Here is a 21,727-nt window from a genome sequence, read left to right as displayed (position 1 = left end):
GATTAGGTGATGGAAAGGGAGGCCTGGCGTGCTGCGATTCATGGTGTCACAAAGAGTCGGGCACGACTGAGCGACTGATCTGATCTGATCTGATCTGAGGGGTAGAGTTGTACAGAGAAACCAGGGCATGGCTGAAATTCTATAATGGTTCTTAAAAGGCAACGGGGAGCAAGATTACTAGTAAGGGAAGCTCTTGTTTAAAAAAGCATTTTTCTGGGCCCTACCTTGAGAATGCAGAACCAGAATCTAGGGCTGTGGCTGGAAATGTGCCTTTTAAAAATGCTCCCAAGAGACACTCAATAAACTTTTCAAAGTCTGCTGAGTAGGCACACAATAAATATTTGTTGAATAAAGAAATATAATGGGGAAAGATTTGCAGTTAATGAAGATCAGGAGTACTTCACTCCCCCAAACTTCCATCCAGAAAAAATATAAGCGCACTTTTTGGGTGGGCCCAAGCTGAGCCTGGAGGAGGGCACAGCAACCCACTCCACTATTCTTCTCTGGAGAATCCCATGGACTGAGGAGCCTGGCAGGCTACAGTCCACAGGGTTGCACAGAGATGGACATGACTGTAGCAAATTAGCAGGCACGCAAGCAAAGCCTCAGCTAGCCACCTCAGATCCACTTGGAAATTTATGGTGTGACTAATATAAGGGTACAAGGCAGGTTTTATGGAAGTTTTGTTTTAAATAATTTCTCTTGACCAGGTGCTAGGTCCAACTTGTGTCACCAAATGAAGAAGTAGAAGCCCTTCAGCTGGTAAATCCCATCTATTTTAAAGGCGCATAATCTTTTAAAAAAAATCATTTTGATCTTACGACACTTTCCATAAAGGGGCCAACTGACCCCCTGAACACAATACACACAACATCTAGGGGCCAGGAGATTTTTAGGAACTCACAAAATGTCTTCATTTCTTTTAAAAATCAAAAGAAAAACCTGAAAATATTCTAGACTGGACCATATTCAACTTTTACCAATGCAGTTACAAAATGTAATTTTAAAATATATTAAAATTACAAAATATAATTTAAAAATACATTAAAAAAAATCAAGATACGCACAGAAGGCAACAATGACTAGGGAACACAGAAGTTGTCATAAGGCCCTGCTTTTTTTTTTTTTTTTTCCTGTGCTGCACAGCTCGGGGGATATTAGTTCCCCACCAAGGATGCAACCTGAAACCCCTGCAGTGGAAGTGAGGACCTTCACCGCGGACCAAGGAAGTCCCTGGCCCGGCTTTACTCACAGCCCTGGACCCAGGTGACAGCTCCTTACCTGGCAAGCATTGTACAGGAGCTGATGCTCGAACTTCTTGATCCCAAGAATGTTCTGGAACATCTCATAGAGTTGCTCTTTGCTCAGAATCAGCTCGGAAGCGGCGCTGGCCGTCATCCGGGCCTGCTGCTTCCTGGGGTCCTCCTCCCCGCGGTAAATGGCATCAAACTTGGCCATCCAGGAGCTCAGCACGGTCTCCTTGCTGAGGCCGTCAATCTCCGGCAGGCTGCGCACGCGTTTCTCAATGTGCTTCTTGAAGACTTCTCGCGAGTCGTTAGCGGAGCAGCCGCCGCTCTGCACCATGCGTGCCACGCGGTCGCTCTTCAGGAACACCTGTGCGGGAGGGGACGGGGCAGACGTCAGAAAGCTGCTCTGGAAGAAGTGTTTCCTGGGGCGGGGGCGGGGCTGACCCCTTGGAGGGCATCCCAGGAGGCACCGGGGTGGGTCAGAGCCTGACTGCTACCTCCTAGCTGTGGGAACTCAGGGGAGTCTCTTAGGCGTTCTGCCTTTGTGTCCAAATCTGGAAAACGGGAATGACTGGTATTTCCTAGATTGTCGCAAGGATAAAATGAGACAGTCATATCCTGAGAGGCAGCCTGATATAGAGACTCAGTTACTCAGACTGCTTGGGTCCTTTCTCTGCCACTTAGTGGCCGTATTTCTTACAACAGATTAGCCTCTTTGTACTTCAGTTTTCTCATCTATAAAATTGGGACAATAGTAGTTTCTACAGCTCATGTGCTTCTAAATGAGGGATAAATGAGTCAATATATGATAAACACTTGAAAGGGTGGTTCATATTAATACCATGTGGGTTGTTGTTGTGGTGGGTATTATTTTTATATGTAAAATAGCTGGTATGATGTCTGGTCATAGCACTTCACACAGTACATAGTCCACTATTTATATCTCATTTTATCCTCTCAGTGATACTCATCACAGTTCATATTGAACAAGGATTACATAAATATGTATTTCAGGCCTGTCTCCCCTCCCCAAATGTAAACTCCATGTGGGCCGGAAATGTGCCCTTCTTCTTCCCCCAAATATCACCCACCCATCTTTAGAGTAGAGCCTCCTGCTTTGAGAATGAATAATGAGGAAGGCAGGCCTTACACTCAATCCATTTTGTAAATGGAAAAGCCAAGACTTCAGAGAGGAGTCTTTTTTTTAACCCATTAACTCAAAATGGACAACTCTATAAACGCATGGTCTCTTGACTTCACCCTGGTTCCTCCCTTTCCTATGAGTCTCACCTGCCTGGGGGGACAGCCCTTGGTGATCTTGCTAGTGCTGCCTTGATCCTGGGATAGAGCAGCCATTAACAACAGTTTCCTTTCACTGCATTTGGAAGCTTATATAAGCTACACAGTTCTGGGGTGTCATACAAGGCAGTGAAGCTGCTGCATCCTATTCACCAAGAGGAAACACCTGACCTTTTTGAGCCATGTCCTGTCCTAGTCACGGTTCAGAAGGTGCATAAATAGCCTTCCAGAAGCAGAACAAATATGCACTTCCCTGTCATATTTCAGAGAATACCTGTGGTAGGCGATTGCTTGGGGGGCATCTCATTGTCTCCCATTTCATCACAAAGCCTTCCTTGGGGAAGAGAGATATTAGAAAGTTGGACTCCATTTATTGTCAATTGAATGAACTAATTCAGAAAGAAAAAGGACCAAGGATTTGTTTCACAGGCTAGAGGCCATGGCCTGCTCCACTGTGCTTGGGAAAGGTACTCAGTTGAGACCTTAGAGTTCATTTAAAAATCAATTATTAAAAAAAAAAAAAAAAGGTTACAAATGAATCGAGGCTTTAAGAGCTTTAATGAGCTAGCAATTCACCTGAAACTCTATAATGCTTAATACAGGTAGTTTCTCCATGTAACGAACACACTGTGTTTCAGTTATAGGTCTAGATCTCAAAGAGCATCAAAGTTTTGAAGTTTTTGGAGTGACAGTATAACACCGTGATGTGACCTGTAAACCATACTCCCAGGCCAGATCTGCCATTAACTTTCTGTGTAACCTTGGGTAAGTTACCTCATCTCTCTGATCCTCTAGTATCTTATCTATACACTGAGGGAGTTGAACTATACAACTTTGAGCTTGTCTTTTAAGCTGTAAAGTTTATACTGTTACTCATGAGTCCATTCATCCTTTCTTTAGGTACTCTCTGGAGGAAGGCATGTGCCAGGTGCCAGGGTTAGAATGAGGAGGAAAGAGATGTTGCCCCAGCCCTCATGCCTCTGTGACATTGTCCTATTCATCCCACACAAATATCATTACAACCTGTGTCAAGTGCTAACCAAGGGAAACTGCGCAGCTTCATGCATGCTTGTAGCCAGGAATACATTCCAATATGTGGTCAGGAAAGCCTTCCTGGAGAACTCCTTTAAGGTGAAATGTGAAAGACGGGTAGGAGAAGAATGAAAGAAGGAATAACATATGTAAACACACTGAGGATCTGAGGAAATCAGGAGAAGTCAGTGTGGCTATGGCGAGAGAAGCGTGAAATGATCAGCCAGCCTTCTCTGAGAAAGATCAAATTGAGAAGACTCTGAAAAGTGGAGGGCTTCATCTGTCCACAGGTAAGATACAATCACTAGTGTAAGATAGGTAGAAGGGGCCGGATGGCCAACGGCACAGGAGGTTCTATTAAGAACATTAATTCTCATTTGAAGGGCACTGGGAAGCCAATGAAGGCTTTAAATCTAGACAGGACACAATCAGGTTCACATACTCTGGCTTTAATGTAGAAAATGGACCTGAAGAAGGCCAGGAGAGTAGACAGGAGGCCAGTTGAGAGACAGCTTATGAGCACAGGTGAGTGACAGTGGTAGTGATGCAAAGGGGTTAATTCCTTGCTGTCAGCACTAGTGAATATTAGAGGAGACTTAAAAACATTCACTCAACAATGAAGCCACACTCTCCTTCCATTTGTCCATAGCAGCGTCCCACAAACCTGGAACGGGACCCCATTTCAGGTTCTCAGCACCGGATTCCTTTCCCCCAGAGCCCCTCCACGGCTGCTATCTGTCCTTTGTCTCTCTAACTTTAGTTAATGTCTGAGGCTCCAGATAGACTATATAAGTCCTCAGAAGGCAGGAGTTGTATCTGCTTTGTTCCTATTATTTTTTCTGAGTGTCTAAGACAGCGCCTGGCACATAGTTGGTGCTATGTCAAATGAGGAAAATCAGTGAATGAACAACAGGAACAAAGCAGACATCTCAAAGCAGAAACCCTATGCAGATTATATCTGGATGGAGGGAAGACGGTAAAGAAGATACCAGCAAGCACAAATACACTGGTCTCTTAAAAATAATTGACTGACACTACGTTTTCCATGAGACCTGACAATAGGGGATAAGAAATGAGGAAGTGTTAGTCTCTCAGTTGTGTCTAACTCTTCGAGACCCCATGGACTATAGCCCACCAGGTTCCTCTGTCCATGGGATTCTCCAGGCAAGAATACTGGAGTGGGTTGCCATGCCCTTCTCTGGGGACGAAATGAGGATATTAGCACACTGGTCCTAGTCAGCATCCATAACTGGTGATCCCTGGGTCCTGCACACATTATCTGCTTTCCACAGGTCCTTCCTTTATACACAATAGCCACTAAATATATATTCATTGTAATACTAGCGGATGGCTTTAGACAATCACTTAACTTGTATTAACCTCACTCCTTCACCATTACCTGGGGTTCAACCAGCCAGCCTTCTCTGAGAAAGATCAAATTGAAAAGACTCTGAAAAGTGGAGGGCTTCATCTGTCCACAGGTACAAGATACATCTGTCCACAAGATACAATCACTAGGCCCCAGAACAAAAGGAGATGGGTGGAATGTTAAGAGAATAGACGAAGGAGGCAGAAGATGGAGGAGACGGACAAGTGCCAAAAAAGCAGCAAGTCGGCCACAGGGAGAAACGGTGGCAGCAGAAAGCTAACTTTCCAAGCACATCATCTGTCTTGGCTTCTCAGTCTTGTCCGAAAGGAAGCCAGGCAGGCAATGTACTTGTGTGTCTCTAAAATGACCCTTGAAATTCATTTGTACCAGGAGCTCTATCTGGTATTTTGTGTTTTGTTTTCTGTTTCATTTTTCAGTGGCTCTTGCAAGAGACTTCAACTCCAGGCACAGCTCTATGCGGCACATCCATAAATCCTGCCCGCTTCTCTGCCAACTCCCAGACAGGTCATAATGGGAGAGGGCAGATAAACAAATAAATACGAAACAGTGAAGGGCAGTCAATTCAGCAACTCAGCCTCATCCATCAGTCCTTCCCTCCATTGCCAGAGCCAAGCAGCCTCAAGGTTGTTTTAGAAACACAGAAGCGCATCGGTACTTAATGACGGGACATGCTATGGGGTAAAGCTGGCCCAGCTCCTGCTTCTCTACAGACAGGCTGAGAACACAAGGCGGATCCTCTCCTGCTCTACAAAACCACATCATTTCAACGTAAATAAGAAAAATACCTAGATGCTATAGTAAATAAGATTTTAAAAACCTACAAAAACCAGGTTACTAACAATGTTTCTGATGACTGGCACACACATAATGGTAATTGTGGGCTCTAGTGTCAGACAACCTGAGATCAAATTCTGGCTCCTCCAGCTGTTGGCTTTGTCAGCTGAGCAACTTACTTCATCTTTCTGAGCTTCAGTTTTATCATCTTTCAAATGGGAATCATAACCACCCTGCTGTGCAGGATTGGCAAGGGAGTTCAATGAGACAATGAAAGTCAACTGGTGAACACGCTGCCTGCTCCAAGAATGTAATGAAAGTTAACTGTTATTTTTAAATTGATTATTATACAACCATGAAAAAAGATAACTTTTCTTCTTTTATCAGCATCAAAGGATGTCCATGATATGCTGCTAAATCAGAGACTTCCAATCATAGGGGTGAAGTGGGGTTGGGGCACAGGACTGTAACTTTTGATTAAGAACATCACAGGTACTGTAATAAAACTTTTTACTGATGATTGAGCTAGCACAGGTGTGACTTTTGCAGAAGTAGAAAGATTGAAAACAACTGTGAGATGAAACAAATGGGTTATTAACATTTTTTAGTTATTTTCCATCTTAACATGGAAATCAAGGAGCTATCTTTACAAGTATAGATATATCAAAAAATACCTGGAAAGGCATATACCAAAATTTAATAGTGGTTGTCTAGCACAATGGGATTAGAGGTATTTTCCTAACCATTTCATTTCCATTTTTTCCCTATTGTCTAGTTTTACAATTGACATGTTTGACTTTCGCAGTTATATAAAACACCCCTTTCTACGTGGGAAAATGACAGATTTTACTTTCACTGAGGCAAGATGCATGTAAATTTCTTAAATAAAAAGCATCTTTGGATCTTAAAGACTTTTTTTGTCAGAAAGTAAGGGGAACCTAGGCAAATTTAAGAAACATATCTGAGGCCATGACCTATGGTAAGTGGTGGTAGGTTAGGAACCAAAGTAATTCCCTTGCCCCTTTCTATGTCCTTTTCCCCTGCCTTGACCTTGTATCTTCCATCCCCATGTCTAGGCCCCAAACTAGGGAGTGGATTGATTCTGTAGCTTTCAATCCTCTTTTATCATTTATTTCTATACAGCAGGTGGGCACTATATCACCACCCTTCCGCTCTTATATTCATAACAGCACTTTTTTGTTGCAGATTCATGATGAGGTTGTATGTCTAAGTGTGTGTGTTTGGAATGAAATCTTGACAGCAAGGAAGATACTACTATGGATGAAGAAACTGAGGCTCAGAGGTGGCTGAGGTCCCACAGCCAGTTTGCAGCCAAACCAGAATCCACCCCCACTTTCAGACACTCAACTCATCCTCTTGCTTCTGGTCCCCAACTTTTTGACACCAAGGACCAGTTTCATGGAAGACAATTTTTCCATAGACCGAGGAGAGGGGAATTGTTCTTGGATGATTCGAGTACATTACATTTATTGTGCACTTTATTTCTATTACTATTACATCAGCTCCACCTGAGATCACCAAACATTAGCTCCCAGAGGCTGGGGACCCCTACTAGTCTCAACCACTCGGCCCTCTGCTCCCTCCTTCCTTGCCTGGTTGTTCCCACAGGAATAAGTGCCTTTAGAATGGCTGGTTACTCTTTTCCTAGGCCACTGAGGAATCATAGTGGTTTTGCCTATGAAAACGTATAGCTTTATTTTAGAAAAATAGCCAGGTCACACACACATCTACTTTTCTTAGATTAAAAAAAGTTCAGTGATAAAGATGAAATGACATATGTCACCCTGTGCAGAGGACACCTGCAGGTTTTGCCTGCCAACCATCCATCCCCTTGTGTAACAGCACCTCAGTCTGAGAACACCTTTATTGCTACGCACTATTTCGCTGGGGCTGTCACTCACGGGACCGTGCGCTTCCTTTGCCAAGTAGTGAACTGGGGCCTGAACTTGGCATTCAGACTCCCTCTTCTGGGGTTCAGATTCAGAGAGGGGAAGCATAAGAAAGGGACAGGGCTGGAGTAGATTCATGCCAGTGATGGGGTATGCATTATATCCTGCTACCCAGCTTCCTGAGGCTAAGCTATCCTGCGTCCCGTCTTCTCTCTAGATGGTTTTTCTCTTTTGATAACAAAACAACAGTTGTTGTTGTTATTAGGGCTTAATTTAGCCACAGTCAGTTTCTGTTACTGGCAATCAAAGAACTGTGTTGGATACACTATTCAAATTTAGTGTGACAAAAACTAACTGAGGCTTTGTTAGAGAAGATCAGCTAAAAATAAAATGAAACAAAATGAAACTCAGTCATAGCAGTGGTGCTGGCTGCAGTCCAGACAGCAGCTGTCCTGCTCTAACAGGAGTGCTGGTCTGCATGCCGTCTACCGTACTCTACACTCCCTGGTCCAAGGTTCTGTAAGACCTTTCCATCTGCCTCATCTCACTGCTGTCAGGGCCAGCCTGTGAAGGAACGAAAATTAAGCAGGTAAATGGGGAGGGAGGTGAGGATGAGGATGGAGGTTGGGAGGGCTTATGTTTCACAATTTGTCTTAAAAGAGCTGAGAGTTAGAAAAATGTGGGGGCCCTGGAGAAACGGGGTCGGGGGCTCTCTGATGCATTAGCACTATGGCATGGAAACAGGATGAAGTTGCTGAGCTAGATCTCAGAGCATCCACCTTGGTGCACAGCCCTCAAAGCCATCATGAAAGAGATTAAAGGATTAATCTCCTTCCCTGCTTGATCTGCTTTGCCACAGGGAACCTTGGTCTTCCTCTATCCTGGCCCACTCTGCTTCCAGGCCTGACTAGCTTGCAATGAATGCTGGGCAGCTGGGCTCAGACTGGGCTGGATGTGGGTGGGCACAGATGGAAAAAGGACAGTGGCTCCCCACTCCCTTTATTAAAAAAAAAATAATGCTCATTACTACTCTAGCAGGTTGACAAAGCATTATTGTCTTTGCAAAACAATGGTATTTCCAGAAACTGACTTTAGTATTAATAACTGACTATAGTAATCTCAGAACTTTTGGAGAAAATGTTTTTGTTTGTTTGTTTTTAAGTTGTCATTATCACTTGTAAACTGGGACATATATATCAGGGTTGGTATGGTGGGATGGAGAGAGAGAGTATGTGTAGGGGAGTGGAGGTTGAGAATTTAGGAGACTATCTGTTGGTTTTGGCTCTTAAGCATACATTCCCCCTTCTATTAAAAAGCATCCCAGTTTCTTAATGGGAAACCAGGCCATTTCAACACAAATGGTTCCAGTGGGACTGAACCTGCCCTCCAGCTCCAGAGGTGGTGTCTGTCCTGGGTCTGATCCTTGGTCTACCTGATGAGGCAAACACTGACATAAAAGCGACTGGGTCCCAGAGGAAGGGATGAGACTCTGCAACTGGGCAGAGGAAGAGATGCTAGCTCTCCACTGCCCAAGAATGAAAGCAGAGAGAGAAAGTGATGAGTAATCAACTTGGAGCACTCCCAAGTGATGTATCAATCCTGACGCCTTGACTAGGGACCTTTGCTTCAGAGGATTAGGCTTCCCAAGAAACATGAATCTCAAGACACTCTAAAGCTTTACTAATGAATACAGTAAATAATTAATACCTGACATTATTTCCTGTTAGTCAGATCTCAATATTAAATATTCAGTAATTTCTTTATGTCTATATTCTCATCAGACTAAACAGAAGCCCTTTCAAATAAACTAGCCACTATAGAGGAAAATATCAGGACCACTGTAGATATCATGGTAATTTCCAGAGACTCATTAGCAAGTTGATGACTATTAATTTTCAAATTTAATTAATAGATAGAAATGGTGCTTTCTTGTAATTTATATCATTAGTCAAATGAGCTTTCTAATTAAGATCTGCAATCTGCAAATTTACAAACTCATGAATTACTCTAAACATGGAGAATTATTGATAAGTGTCTGCCTGGTCTCAACTGGTTTCCAGATTTTGACAAAAGGGGGGATAATTGGTTTCAAGCCCTGGCAGTTTCTAAACAGAACCTTCTTAAATATATTTAGGTTATTCACTGCCACACAAACACTGTAATTGCAGATCTCATTTCCATTCGCCCTTAAATCTAACCAAAAAATATATCACATCAGATGAAGCACTAAATTCGACCCTTATTGGCAGTCATTAACACTGTTTGTAAAATGAAAAAAAAAAATTAAATCTGACATATATAAAAACAAATCAGACTTCTAAAACAGATCCAAATAGAAATTTCATTGAGGAGAAAATAGCACGCAAAATGAGTCTGTGGACGGACCTAGCAAACATCAAGGACACAAAGGCTGTTTACTATTAAAGGCTAACTAGCAAACCAATCAATAATATTTTCACAAGATCTCATTGCAATCTTGCTCCACTCTTTCCATGAAAGAAGGAGTCAAATGCTTAGCAACAAGAAGGAGCGTTTCACTGAATCAATCAATGAACATTTTTAAAACATCTACTGAGAAACACAGCGCTCAAGGGCAGAATAAGCATGTGCTCATTGACTGAGGCAGGGACACCAGTGTTTTTGTTTTAAAACAATTTTCTACCTAAAAACTGAGTAAAGAAAGGAAAAAAGGAGGAAGGCATTTTAATAGCTGTGTGACTTTGAAAAATTGACCTAACTTCCTTGAGCCTCAGTCTCTTCATCAGTAAAATGGGAATAATATCACTGTTGTCAAGATTAAACAATAAATGGTATGTAAAACACTCACCACTCTTCCTGGTATAACAATTTACAGTTTCCCTCACCCCTTGAACAAAATGCTGCTTTATACTCCTTAAAGTTATAATCAATCACAGACCCCTTGACCTCAAGAAGGATGGCCCTGTAGAAGGCCAAAGCTACTGTTCTCACTGACCAGTATTTCAGAAACCCCAGACTCCAGGTTTGAGCAATGTTGGCATTCTTCTGTGCGGTGAACCTTACCTCATAGTAACTCTGGACAGCGTTCATAAAGGCTTCGTCAGCCACGATTTGGGTTTCCCCATTGAGGAAAGCCTGAAACCGGTCCTTGACTGTCTGCAGCTGTTGTTTGCTGATCTGTAAGAAACAGAGGAGGAGGAGATGGTGAGGACCTTCTCTAAACAAGGGTCACAGTTGCTTTATATTGAAGATGCCAGGCCCATTGGCATGCTGGAGCTGGCGTGTACTGGCATGTGGAAGCTGACTGCTATATTTGCAGAAATTCTGTGAGGCAGCTGTTAAACATATCATTACTAAAAATTAATATAAATTAGAGCTAATTTATATTAAAAACAAAATTCAAAAACTCAGAATTCAATGCTTCCTGATTCTTTGATTATTTGTGTTTTTGAGATTATTTACATCTATTGTATTTCCATGGTGGAAATGATAGATAATGGGTTGCTACCATACATTTCTTCCCAGTTTTGCATTCAATTATTATTTTTTTATTTTATTGGCAGATATCCACCAAGGTGGGAGAACCCAGAAATTAACCCACATATACATGACTCACTAATATATGGCAAGGGAGCTAAGAATACTTAATAGGTAAAGGACAATGTCTTCAATAAACGATATTGGAAAACCAGATATTCACATGCATCAGAATGAAACTGCACTCCTATCTTCTACCACACACACACACACACACACAAACACTTCCCTGATAACTCAGTTGGTAAAGAATCCGCTTGCAGTGCAGGAGATCCTGGTTCAATTCCTGGGGTCAGGAAGATCCACCGGAGAAGGGATAAGCCACCCATTCCAGTATTCTTGAGCTTCCCTGTGGCTCAGCTGGTAAAGAATCTGCCCCCAATTTGGGAGACCTGGGTTCAATCCCTGGGTTAGGAAGATACCTTGGAGAAGGGAAAGGCTACCCCCTCCAGTATTCTGGCCTGGAGAATTCCATGGACTACAGCCCATGTTGTCACAAAGAGTGAGACATGACTGAATGACTATCACTTTCACAAAAATTAGTTCAAATATGTTAAAGACTTAAATGTAAGACCTGGAACTGTTATCCTACAGAGGAAAACATAGGGTAAAGCTTCCTGACATTGGTCTTGGCAATGATTTTTTGGATATCACACCAAAATCACAAAGAATAACATCAAAAATAAACAGATGAGACTATATTAAACTAAAAAGCTGCCACATAGCCAAAGAAACAATCAGCAAAATGAAATACAATCTATGGAATGGGAGAAAATATTTTCAAATCATTTGCCTGGTAAGAGGTTAATACCCATAAGACATATACCTCAATAGAAAAAAAAAGATTAAAAAATGGGCAGAGGGCTTGAATAGACATTTTCCCACAGAAGATATACAAATGGCCACTAAGTACATGAAAAGATGCTCGATTTTACTCATCATGAGGGAAATGCCAATCAAAACCGCAATCACCACACACCTGCTAGAGTAGCTATTATCAAAAAGATAAGATATAAGTATTGGCAAAGGTGTTGAGAAAAGGGAATTCTATTAACCGTTGCTAGAATTGGTACAGCCACTGTGGTTTTTGAAAAAATTAAAAATACAACTACCATATGCTCTAGCAATCCCACTTCTAGGTATACATTCCCAGGAAGGGAAGGAAGACACTCTCTTGAAGAGATAACTCCTTCCCATGTTCATTGCAGTATTATTTATAATAACCAAAATATGGAAACAACCTACTGCTCATCAATGTATGAATAGGGAAAGAAAATTTGATATGTATATATGGGTGTGTGTACATACGCACATACATATACATTCATAATACATACATTGGAATATTATCATACGTACACAAACACACACATTGGAATATTATTCAGCCACAACAAGAAAATCCTCCTTTTGCAATAACACCTAGGGACCTTGAAGGCACTATGCTAAATGAAATAAGTCAGACAGACAAAGACAAATATTGTATGCTCTCACATATGCAGAATCTAAAAAACCCGAACTCATAAAAATAGAGACATAGAGACTACAATAGTGGGTACTGGGGGCTGGGGGTGGGGGAAATGGGATCAAAGAGTGAAAATTTCTAGCCATAAGATGAGTAAGTTCTAGAATTCTAATATGGATTAACATAGTGGCTATAATTTATATTACTCTATTAAGTACTTGAAAGTTGTAAAGAGAGTAATGTTACATGCTATCACAAGAGAAAAATGGTAATTATGTGAGGGGATAGAAGTGTTAACCAACCTTCTTGTGGTAAGATTCTGTAGAATATGCATGGACTGAATTGCCACACTGAATGTCTTAAACCTATATATGTTATATTTCAATCATATTTCAATAAAGCTTGGGGGTATCCTGCTAAGTGCAGCATGGAAATAGACAAAAGTTTTTAAACTGTACTGTTATTCCAGGGTGTGGCATAGATAACTGGAGCAGTAGGTTATATGTGATTCTCTACCTCATCAAGCCTGCCTTTCTTCCCCACTTAGGAAAGCATCCCTGAAAGTTTCCTGTTTATTTTCTCTTCTCCCTCCCTTATCTAGCTGTGTTCCACTGTCTTTCAGTCTCGGGAAGCCCTTCCCAAACCCTAGCCTATATTTGCCTGCTAAGTAATTCCAGGCCACATCATGTATTCTAACTACTTATTCAGTTCAGTTCAGTTCAGTCGCTCAGTCGTGTCCGACTCTTTGCGACCCCATGAATCGCAGCACGCCAGGCCTCCCTGTCCATCACCAACACTACTTGTTATGATCAAATTTGTTAGATGATCTGTCTCTTCTTGCTATTTTGTTCACTGATGTTTCCCCAGGGCCAACTTAGTGCCTTAATACATGCCAGGTATTCATGTTAAGTGAATGAATGAATGAAGTGTATAGAAGATAAATTATTTTTGAACATCCTTTCATCATTTCTAATTTAGCTAAAAAGAAAGTCAGCTAAAAACTTTGCTCTTTTAAATGTTATTCATACAAAGTCATGGGTTTCTCTGGTGGCTCAGACAGTAAAGAATCTACCTGCAATGCAGGAGACAAAGGAGATCAGGTTTGATTCCCTGAGTTGGGATGATCCTCTGGAGAAGGGCATGGCAACTCACTCCAGTATTCTTGCCTGGAGAATTCCATGAACAGAAGAGTCTGGTGGGCTACAATCCATGTGGTCACAAAGAATCAGACACGACTCAGTAACTTTCACTTTTTGTACACCTCCTAATTGACCATAGGATGCTGTGTCTGAGAACCGCTGCTCTAGTAGAAAGATGAAGCAGATCATTTCAGGCCCAGTTCTATCAACCCCTGTGTCATCTTGGAAAAGTGACTTATGTTTTCTGAGTTGGCCAAACTTACAATTCATTGCTGGAATAGGGCCATGATTAAATAAATAAATGTTATCTCATCCTCAGTTTTCTTACTTGCAAAATGGTAATAATCCTAATTACTCACTACCTTGGGATAATTATAGCTATTCAGTGACATAATACGAGTTATTTTTTTTAATTATGAGTTTCTATATACATTGAGAGTGTTTTCATCACTTGAGTCAAAGAAAGTTTTGCTAGTAGAAAATAAGGCTAAAAGCTATAGGAGACTGAAGCCTGGTGTGAGTTTCGACTCCATCAGGAAATGAATTGAAGCAGAACAGATTTTTGAAAACAGATATACACGAAAGTTGGGGTGCTTTAGCTAATTTTTCGTACTTTGGGAGAACTGGGGAATGGTGAATTTGGAGGCAGACGTAGAGGGCTTCCCTGGTGGCTTAGTGGTAGAGAGCATACGGGCCAAGGCTGGAGATGCAGGTTCGACCCCTGGGTTGGGAAGATCCCCTGTAGAAGGAAATGGCAACCCACTCCAGTATTCTTGCCTGGGGAAATCCCATGGACAGAAGAGCCTGGAGGGTTAAAGTCCATGGGGTCACAAAAGAATCAGACACGACTTAGCAACTGAGCAGCACAAAGGAGTTAGATCTGTATCAGATTCATAGCTGTTTTTTTCTAGAATACCAGTGGCCAATGTCAATGTAATTTTACATTTTCTAATAATTTTCATTTTCTAGTCACATTTCAAAAAGTAAAAAGCAGGTAAAATGAATTTTCATATACTTCATTAGTCCCAACATGTCAAGATACTATCACATTGATTGTAACTATTAGAGAAATTACTAATAAAATAGTTTACATTCTTTTTTTATACTATGTTTTTGAATTCAACGTGTGTGTGTGTGTGTGTGTCTGTGTGTGTTTTAGTTGCTCAGTCGTATCTGAGTCTATGTGACCCCATGGACTATAGCCCCCCGGCTCCTCTGTCAATGGAATTCTCCAGGCAAGAGTACTGGGAGTGGGTTGCCATTTCCTTCTCCAGGGGATCTTCCCAACCCAGGGATCAAACCCGGATCTCCTGCATTGCAGGTGGACTCTTTACCAGTCTGAACCACCAGGGAAACCCATGTACACCTAAAGTACATCCCAGTTCAGAACAACCCCACTGCAAGTGTTGAGTAGCCACAGGCACCAAGTACAGCATGGGCCTAGAGCAGGGAATAACTCACTTCTACGCTGTGTAAGCTTTACTGTTCTAACCTGAGTATATTGATTATCAGTGGAGTTGTACAGAAAATCATAGTTATAGTTATATACACTGAAATATCAGGCAGCAGTTGATTTGCTCATAAAAATGTCACCATCACATGAATTTCTTTTAAGCAGGGTGATTTGAGTCACAAATCTTTACAGTACAGAACTAGCTGAAGCATCTTACAGAATTTCTTGCTCAGAATTCCTTCCAAGTCTGGATCCATACCAACTCTGCTAGATTTGGGAGTTGGATGCAGTGAGGTGATGGTGCAGGAATGGAAAGGAAAACCATAAACTGTGCTTTTGCCTTAATTGCTTCAATAATTAACATAAAATGAGATGCACACAATCTCGAAGACAAGGATTGCTGACCCAAGCCAAATCCATTATCACTCTTACCTTTTGTTAAACAAGCCTAGTGCTCATTTATTCAAGAAATATTTACAGATAACTCATTGCCTGCCTGGCCCTGGCCCTGCCCCAGGCCCTGAGACCAACAAAACACACCATTTCTCATCTCACCCACCAGGGCTAGGCCCTGACGAATCAAAAGCAGTAAAAGATTGCCCTCAAGGACCCTGCAGTCTAGGTGGAGAGGAAAAGCATACAAAAAACACACAAAAGTATGGTTTAGGGTTTCAGAGGAGAGAGATTACAGATTATAAAAATCTCAAAACCAAATCCGAAATGGATATATGTATACATGTAACTGAATCACTTTGCTGCACACCTGAAATTAACCGAACATTGTGAATCAGCTACATATACTCCAATATAAAATTTTAATTCCCACAAATGGAATAGTTTATTTAAAAAAAAAAAATCCCTGCCAAAAAGAGAAGGCCTCCAGGAATATTCATTTCAATTGAGTTCATAGAACCCAAGTCATGAAGCCTTACAAAACATCCCCCACTTCCCTGGAAACCCCAAGCTCCAGGCAGGAGAGTTAAGGACATGAATTCTAGAATGTGTTTATGTCTGGGCTTGACACCTGCCCATCCATGTTCACTTCTTTTCTCACCACGAATCAAACAAACATTGCGTCCATTTAGTCAACTCACTAGTTATATCTCACTAGGCAAACAACTAACCTCTGCACACCTCGGTTTTTTATCTGTAAAATAGGGCCAATAGTGACCTCATAGGATTGTTCTCAGGGTGAACTGGAATAAGTAAACTATTCATTACGGAACCTGGAACAACATGAATGCTCAATGGACATCAGCTGCTGTGATGATTCATTCTTATCTTAAGTCTTTGCCTACCATTCCCTCAAGAAAGCACGCCTATGGGAAAATTCATTATGTATCCACAAAATCCAGCCCCTGAACTACTTTCCCAGGAGGAATTTTCTACTTGTTCATATCTTTGGTCACAACTCTAAGTGTACATGCATTGGACTATGAAGTTGTTCTGAGCACCAGTCCTTAGAGGTGGGGTCAGGAGCCAGGAGTTGAAAATGTGGGCTTGGAGTCAGAGAGATGTGAGTACAAATACTAGTGATACCCCACATTTCCAAAGTGGGTGACCTTGGGAAAGTTATTATCCCCGAGCCTTTGCTCTTCCTGTGTTGGACTAGCCAAAAAGTTCATTTGGGCTTTTCTGTGAGCTGTTATAAAACTCGAACAGATTTTTTGGCTAACCCAACATAACATGGGGATTACAAAACCAACTTCTTAAGGCTTCTCTGGAGAGATGAATAGGACCCAGGATGATGTAGCCAAGGATCTTTGCCCACTCTCCAGATCAAAAGAAGAGTCCAGTGACAAGGGGCAGACCACAGACCAAATGTCCATGGCCCTAAATAATGCGGCCTCTGTACACTCCCAGCTTCTGGTCCCACTGTGTTCTCCACTTACTCTGCTCTGGCCACACTGACCTCTTTTCTCCTTCTCAGTGCACCCTGACCTTTCTTTCCCAGAAGCCTTTGCACCTGCCATTCCCCCTGCCAGGGATACTCTTCCCCTTCCTCTCACCAAGGTTGTCAACTTCTCACCCTGAAGACTCAGCCTACTTGGTATCTGCCAGGAAGGTCTTCTCAGCCCACCCCGCCTACCATGATGCTCCCCCAAACTGCTCTCTATCAAGTTGCCCTAGACCCTGTGCATTTCCTCCACAACCATTACCACAGTCAGCATATATCTTTTCTGAGATAAATTTAACTGAATTATAACCTGCATGTAGAAAAATATACACCCTAAGCACAGAGCACGAGACATCTTCACACAGTGAAATTTCCTGTGGAAATAATTCTCTTTTCAAGATGACCTGGACCCCAGAAGCTCCTGTACTTTCCCAAAAGCATTGCCCCTCTCCAAAGGTTACCTGACTTCTATCATCAGAGACAGATTTTGTCTGTTTTTGAACCTGATGTCAGTGTAGTCAAGCATTATGAGATTCTGGCTCGTGGTTGGGGGTAGCAATAGCTTGTTCATCCTCATTGCTGAGTAGTAAAGCATGGTATAACTTTGTTCTTTATCCATTCTCCTATTGATGGACATCTGGACCTTGTTTCTCTATTTTATGATTCTACTAACTTTTCACTGTTTATCTCCCCACAAGAGCATCTGTTTCACAGGTAATGAGAATCACATCTGTCTTGTTTACTGCTGTGCTTCTAGTGCCTGGCACAAAATGAGCTCTGATCAAATATGTGTTGAATCAATATGTAAGGTTACTGAGTAGTTAATAAAGCCCAGGCACAGTGTTAAAATTGGAAGAAAAAAATGACCAAGGCACACTCTTAGTTCTCAGTTGTCTCATAGTATAGTCAGAGATCATATTCATCTTTGATTCCTTAGTATCCTTTCACTGAGTGTATGAGTGAATGAAAATCTCTCTTAGGAACTCCCATAAATAACCAGACTAAGAACCAATCTGTAGGATAGAATTTCTCTCTGGATAAAAGTAACTGACCTACATAGGATTGAATCCTGAAGGTGACCTTGCATGAACACACCAAGATAATTGGCCAAGAGTAGCTGACTGTACAACTCTAAATAGACAAACAGGCCTCTATGAGCTGCTTATGAACAGAATCCTCCTAAAATAGAAGCCCATCTCAAAGCACTCAATATGTATGGAATCCTCTTGTGCATCAGATCAGAATTCAGAATTGAAGTAATGAGTTCCAAGAGCAGAAAACCTGAATGATGAAAGGTAATTATTGCAGAGGAAAGTGCTGCAGTGGCGTTTGCTAGAACTATTCAAGCATTCTTGGTTCAATCCACCTCATTAAGCGAGGCCTGAAAATTTCCCCTGCATTTCAGGCAGTATGCAATCTACTGCAGCATTCTGGAGAAGTACCTAATGGGACCCACAGTGAAGAGAAAACCACACATTCTAAGGGCTGGTCTCAGGAGAGGCAATGTTGAAGTCAGAGTAAGCTCAGGTCAAATCTCGACCTGAATACAAGTCCTTGGGCATGCAGTAACTTGGGTTTTCCCGTCTGTAAGTAGCAAATGATCTTATCTACTTTGTAGGGTTTTTGTGAGAATGAGATGAAATATATATAAGATAGCATAGTACATGGTACAGAGTAAGGCTCAGCAAATAAACAAAAATAAGTATTATTGTTACCATTTAGTTTTTCCTTTTGCCTTTTCAATCTTTTAATCTTATTTCAATGCTCCTTTTTTTTTCCCTTGTTTATTCAATCACTTGAAATTACATTTACCCCTTCTTGTTCCTCCCAATTTAGAAGCTGAAAAGCCAGCTACTCTTTTCCCAGCATCCTTGCAACATAGGTAGCCATGTGACAGAGGCAGAAAACTACTGAGGGTCTTCTGGAAAAGCTTTTGAATGAAATTCTCATAAAAAGGAGTACATCTGGTAGTGTAACACTTTCCTTCTTTGCTGCCTCCTTCTTTTGCTGAGAATAGATATTTTGTCCAGACTTGTGCAGTTTATTGTGTGACCATGAAGGAAGGTTGATGTTGGTACTTTTGAGGAGCTGCATGAATGTCTGTAAACACCCATCTGTGGCCTTCTCATTATGTGAGAAGAAAAGGAATCACTATTGGTTTAACTCATTGTGTGTTTTCTCTTGCTGCTAAATCACTTCAGTCGTGTCCGACTCTGTGCGACCCCATAGACGGCAGCCCACCAGGCTCCCCCGTCCCTGGGATTCTCCAGGCAAGAACACTGGAGTGGGTTGCCATTTCCTTCTCCAGTGCATGAAAGTGAAAAGTGAAAGTGAAGTTGCTCAGTCGTCTCCAACTCTTAGCGACCCCATGGACTGCAGCCCACCAGGCTCCTCCGTCCATGGGATTTTCCAGGCAAGAGTACTGGAGTGGGGTGCCATTGCCTTCTCTGGTATTTTCTCTTACTTGCAGGCAAATGTTTTCCTAATGGATACATGTGGTTTTCTCTAGGCATGAAAGAAAGCATGCTTCCTAAAGTGCTTATTGGTTAAAATGCTTCCTATGACAGGAGCAATGTATTATGAAGGAGGGAAGAAGCAATGCTTACTAAAAGAATGAATCTAATATGGTAGCATTCTGACAACTGGGAAAAGGTAACAAAAATTGTTTTTGAGTGTAAAGAGAAGTTTCAATTACACACATACATGAAATACTTCTCTAAAGTACAAGGTCAGCACTGTAGATTACAACATGAGCTATGACTTTTCTTTGTCAAAAAAGAAACTTGGGGGGACTTCCCTGGTGGTCCACTGGTCCAAACTCCCAGCACAGGGGGCTTGAATTCAACCCCTGGTTGGGGAACTGGACCCCACATACCATAACAGAAGATGCCACATGCCGCAGCTGAGACCCAGTGCAGTCACATAAGAAATGATTTTTTCTTTCAAGAAATTTTTACTTCATTATAGAAAATAGGCAAAAATATCAACAAGTGCTTTAAAAACTATAAGTTTAATCCAGAGCAATGAGGGCAATGTTGATTTAATTTCTTTTCCTTGAAGGTTATCGAAGTTTATGTTGTTGGCTCATTGATTTTATTCATAAATAAAATCTCCTCTTTCTACAACTAGACTAAAATATTTTGTACAATAAATGAACTCTTGCGTTCAGGAAAATTAAAAATCATTCTTATCAATTTCTACATCATGAACGTGTATACACCATATCCTGAAAAAAAAATGTTAATGTGAGTTTCAAGCATTTTGCTTGAGAAGGAAAATTTTAAAGGCTTTATCACATAAAAAGATAATAATTCTGAAATGGAAGTTGAAGGCGCAAAATTATGGAAGATGGAAGTTACAATGCAGCTGTAACTCTGATTTTCTCTTTGTGACATGGTTTCCCAAATTCAACCATTCAGGTAATGCTTTCATGAGTATGCCCCCTCTATATACCAACTATTAGTGAAGTGAAGTCGCTCAGTCGTGTCCGACTCTTTGCAACGCTGTGGACTGTAGCCCCCTAGGCTCCTCTGTCCATGGGATTCTCCAGCCTAGAATACTGGAGTGGGCTGCCATTTCCTTCTCCAATATACCAACTATACTACTATTTATTTTAAATTTTGTCCCAAATGTATTTCAAATAGCTTCATTTTTAACTGAAACTTTAAACAATAATAGCTGTGCAGGCACAGGCTTTATGTACTAGCTATAGCTAACATAGAGATCTACTCTAATCTTGTATACATCTCCCACATTTTTAAAAGTGCTTCTTTAGAAAAAATTTTTTAATCTGCTATATATAAATGTTCTTGCTCAATTTTTTAAATTTAGGGCAGCAGCTGAATGTCTTTACATTAATTACTACCTGTAAAAAAAATTAACTCTGAACTTTTAATTCGTTAAATAATAGAAAGACAAACCAACCGTTTTACTCCTAAAAAACTGTTGGGGCAGAAGAGAAAGAACAAAGTATTCTATGACCCAAGAAAAGTGACCTTCGTAGGAGAATTTAAACACTGATTAAACTGGAATTTTCTGAGAAAATATTTAGTAGAAGAGAAAAAAATTAGGAAAAGATGAATCTAGAGAATGAACCAGACTAATAGTGGGATTAAAGCTGGGATGAGAGGAGGTAAAGGGTACAGTACAGGTAGCACCAAAGAACAGGAGGAGAAGGAGGATATAACCTGTATACACACTGCAAAGCTCTTAAAAGTTGGATTAAACATCCTGCCCCTTAATGCAATACTCACAGTTTAAAAAAAAAAAAAAACAAAAACAGATTACATTTTTTTCCAATTTGGAAGCACTCAGGCAGTATTCAACTCATATTTTCTGACAGGTGGTTAAAGATGCAGGCTTAGACCCAAGGCCTCATGGAGAGTTGTTCTAGTTGCCACAGGTCTCAAATATTTTGGTTTCAAGTCTCTTTACACTTTGATAATTTATTGAAGAATCCAGAGAAATTTTCATGATGCAGTTTACATCTGTTGATGTGTATTGTAATAGAAATGAAAACTGGATAGTTTTAAATATTTATGAATTCATGGAAAATAACAATATATTTTCCATGTGTTAAATCTAAATAACACTTTAAGAAACTAA

The 21,727-nt window shown here is 41.1% G+C and overlaps 1 protein-coding gene across 21 annotated transcripts in view; it reads right to left on the bottom strand.

The window, feature by feature from the left end:
- CADPS (calcium dependent secretion activator) overlaps positions 1 to 21,727 on the bottom strand; it is a 471,836-nt gene that overhangs the window by 342,531 nt on the left and 107,578 nt on the right. For all 21 annotated transcript variants that reach the window (XM_070776392.1, XM_070776396.1, XM_070776397.1 and 18 more), the window contains exons 2-3: positions 10,695 to 10,808; positions 1,282 to 1,614 (exon numbers count right to left, since the gene is read on the bottom strand). In XM_070776392.1, the coding sequence (XP_070632493.1) occupies positions 1,282 to 1,614; positions 10,695 to 10,808 (447 nt within the window). The remainder of the gene's footprint in view (positions 1 to 1,281; positions 1,615 to 10,694; positions 10,809 to 21,727) is intronic.

This window comes from Bos indicus, chromosome 22 (genome assembly GCF_029378745.1).
Source record: "Bos indicus isolate NIAB-ARS_2022 breed Sahiwal x Tharparkar chromosome 22, NIAB-ARS_B.indTharparkar_mat_pri_1.0, whole genome shotgun sequence".
Lineage (NCBI taxonomy): Eukaryota > Metazoa > Chordata > Mammalia > Artiodactyla > Bovidae > Bos > Bos indicus.
This window is presented reverse-complemented; position numbering and strand designations above follow the sequence as displayed.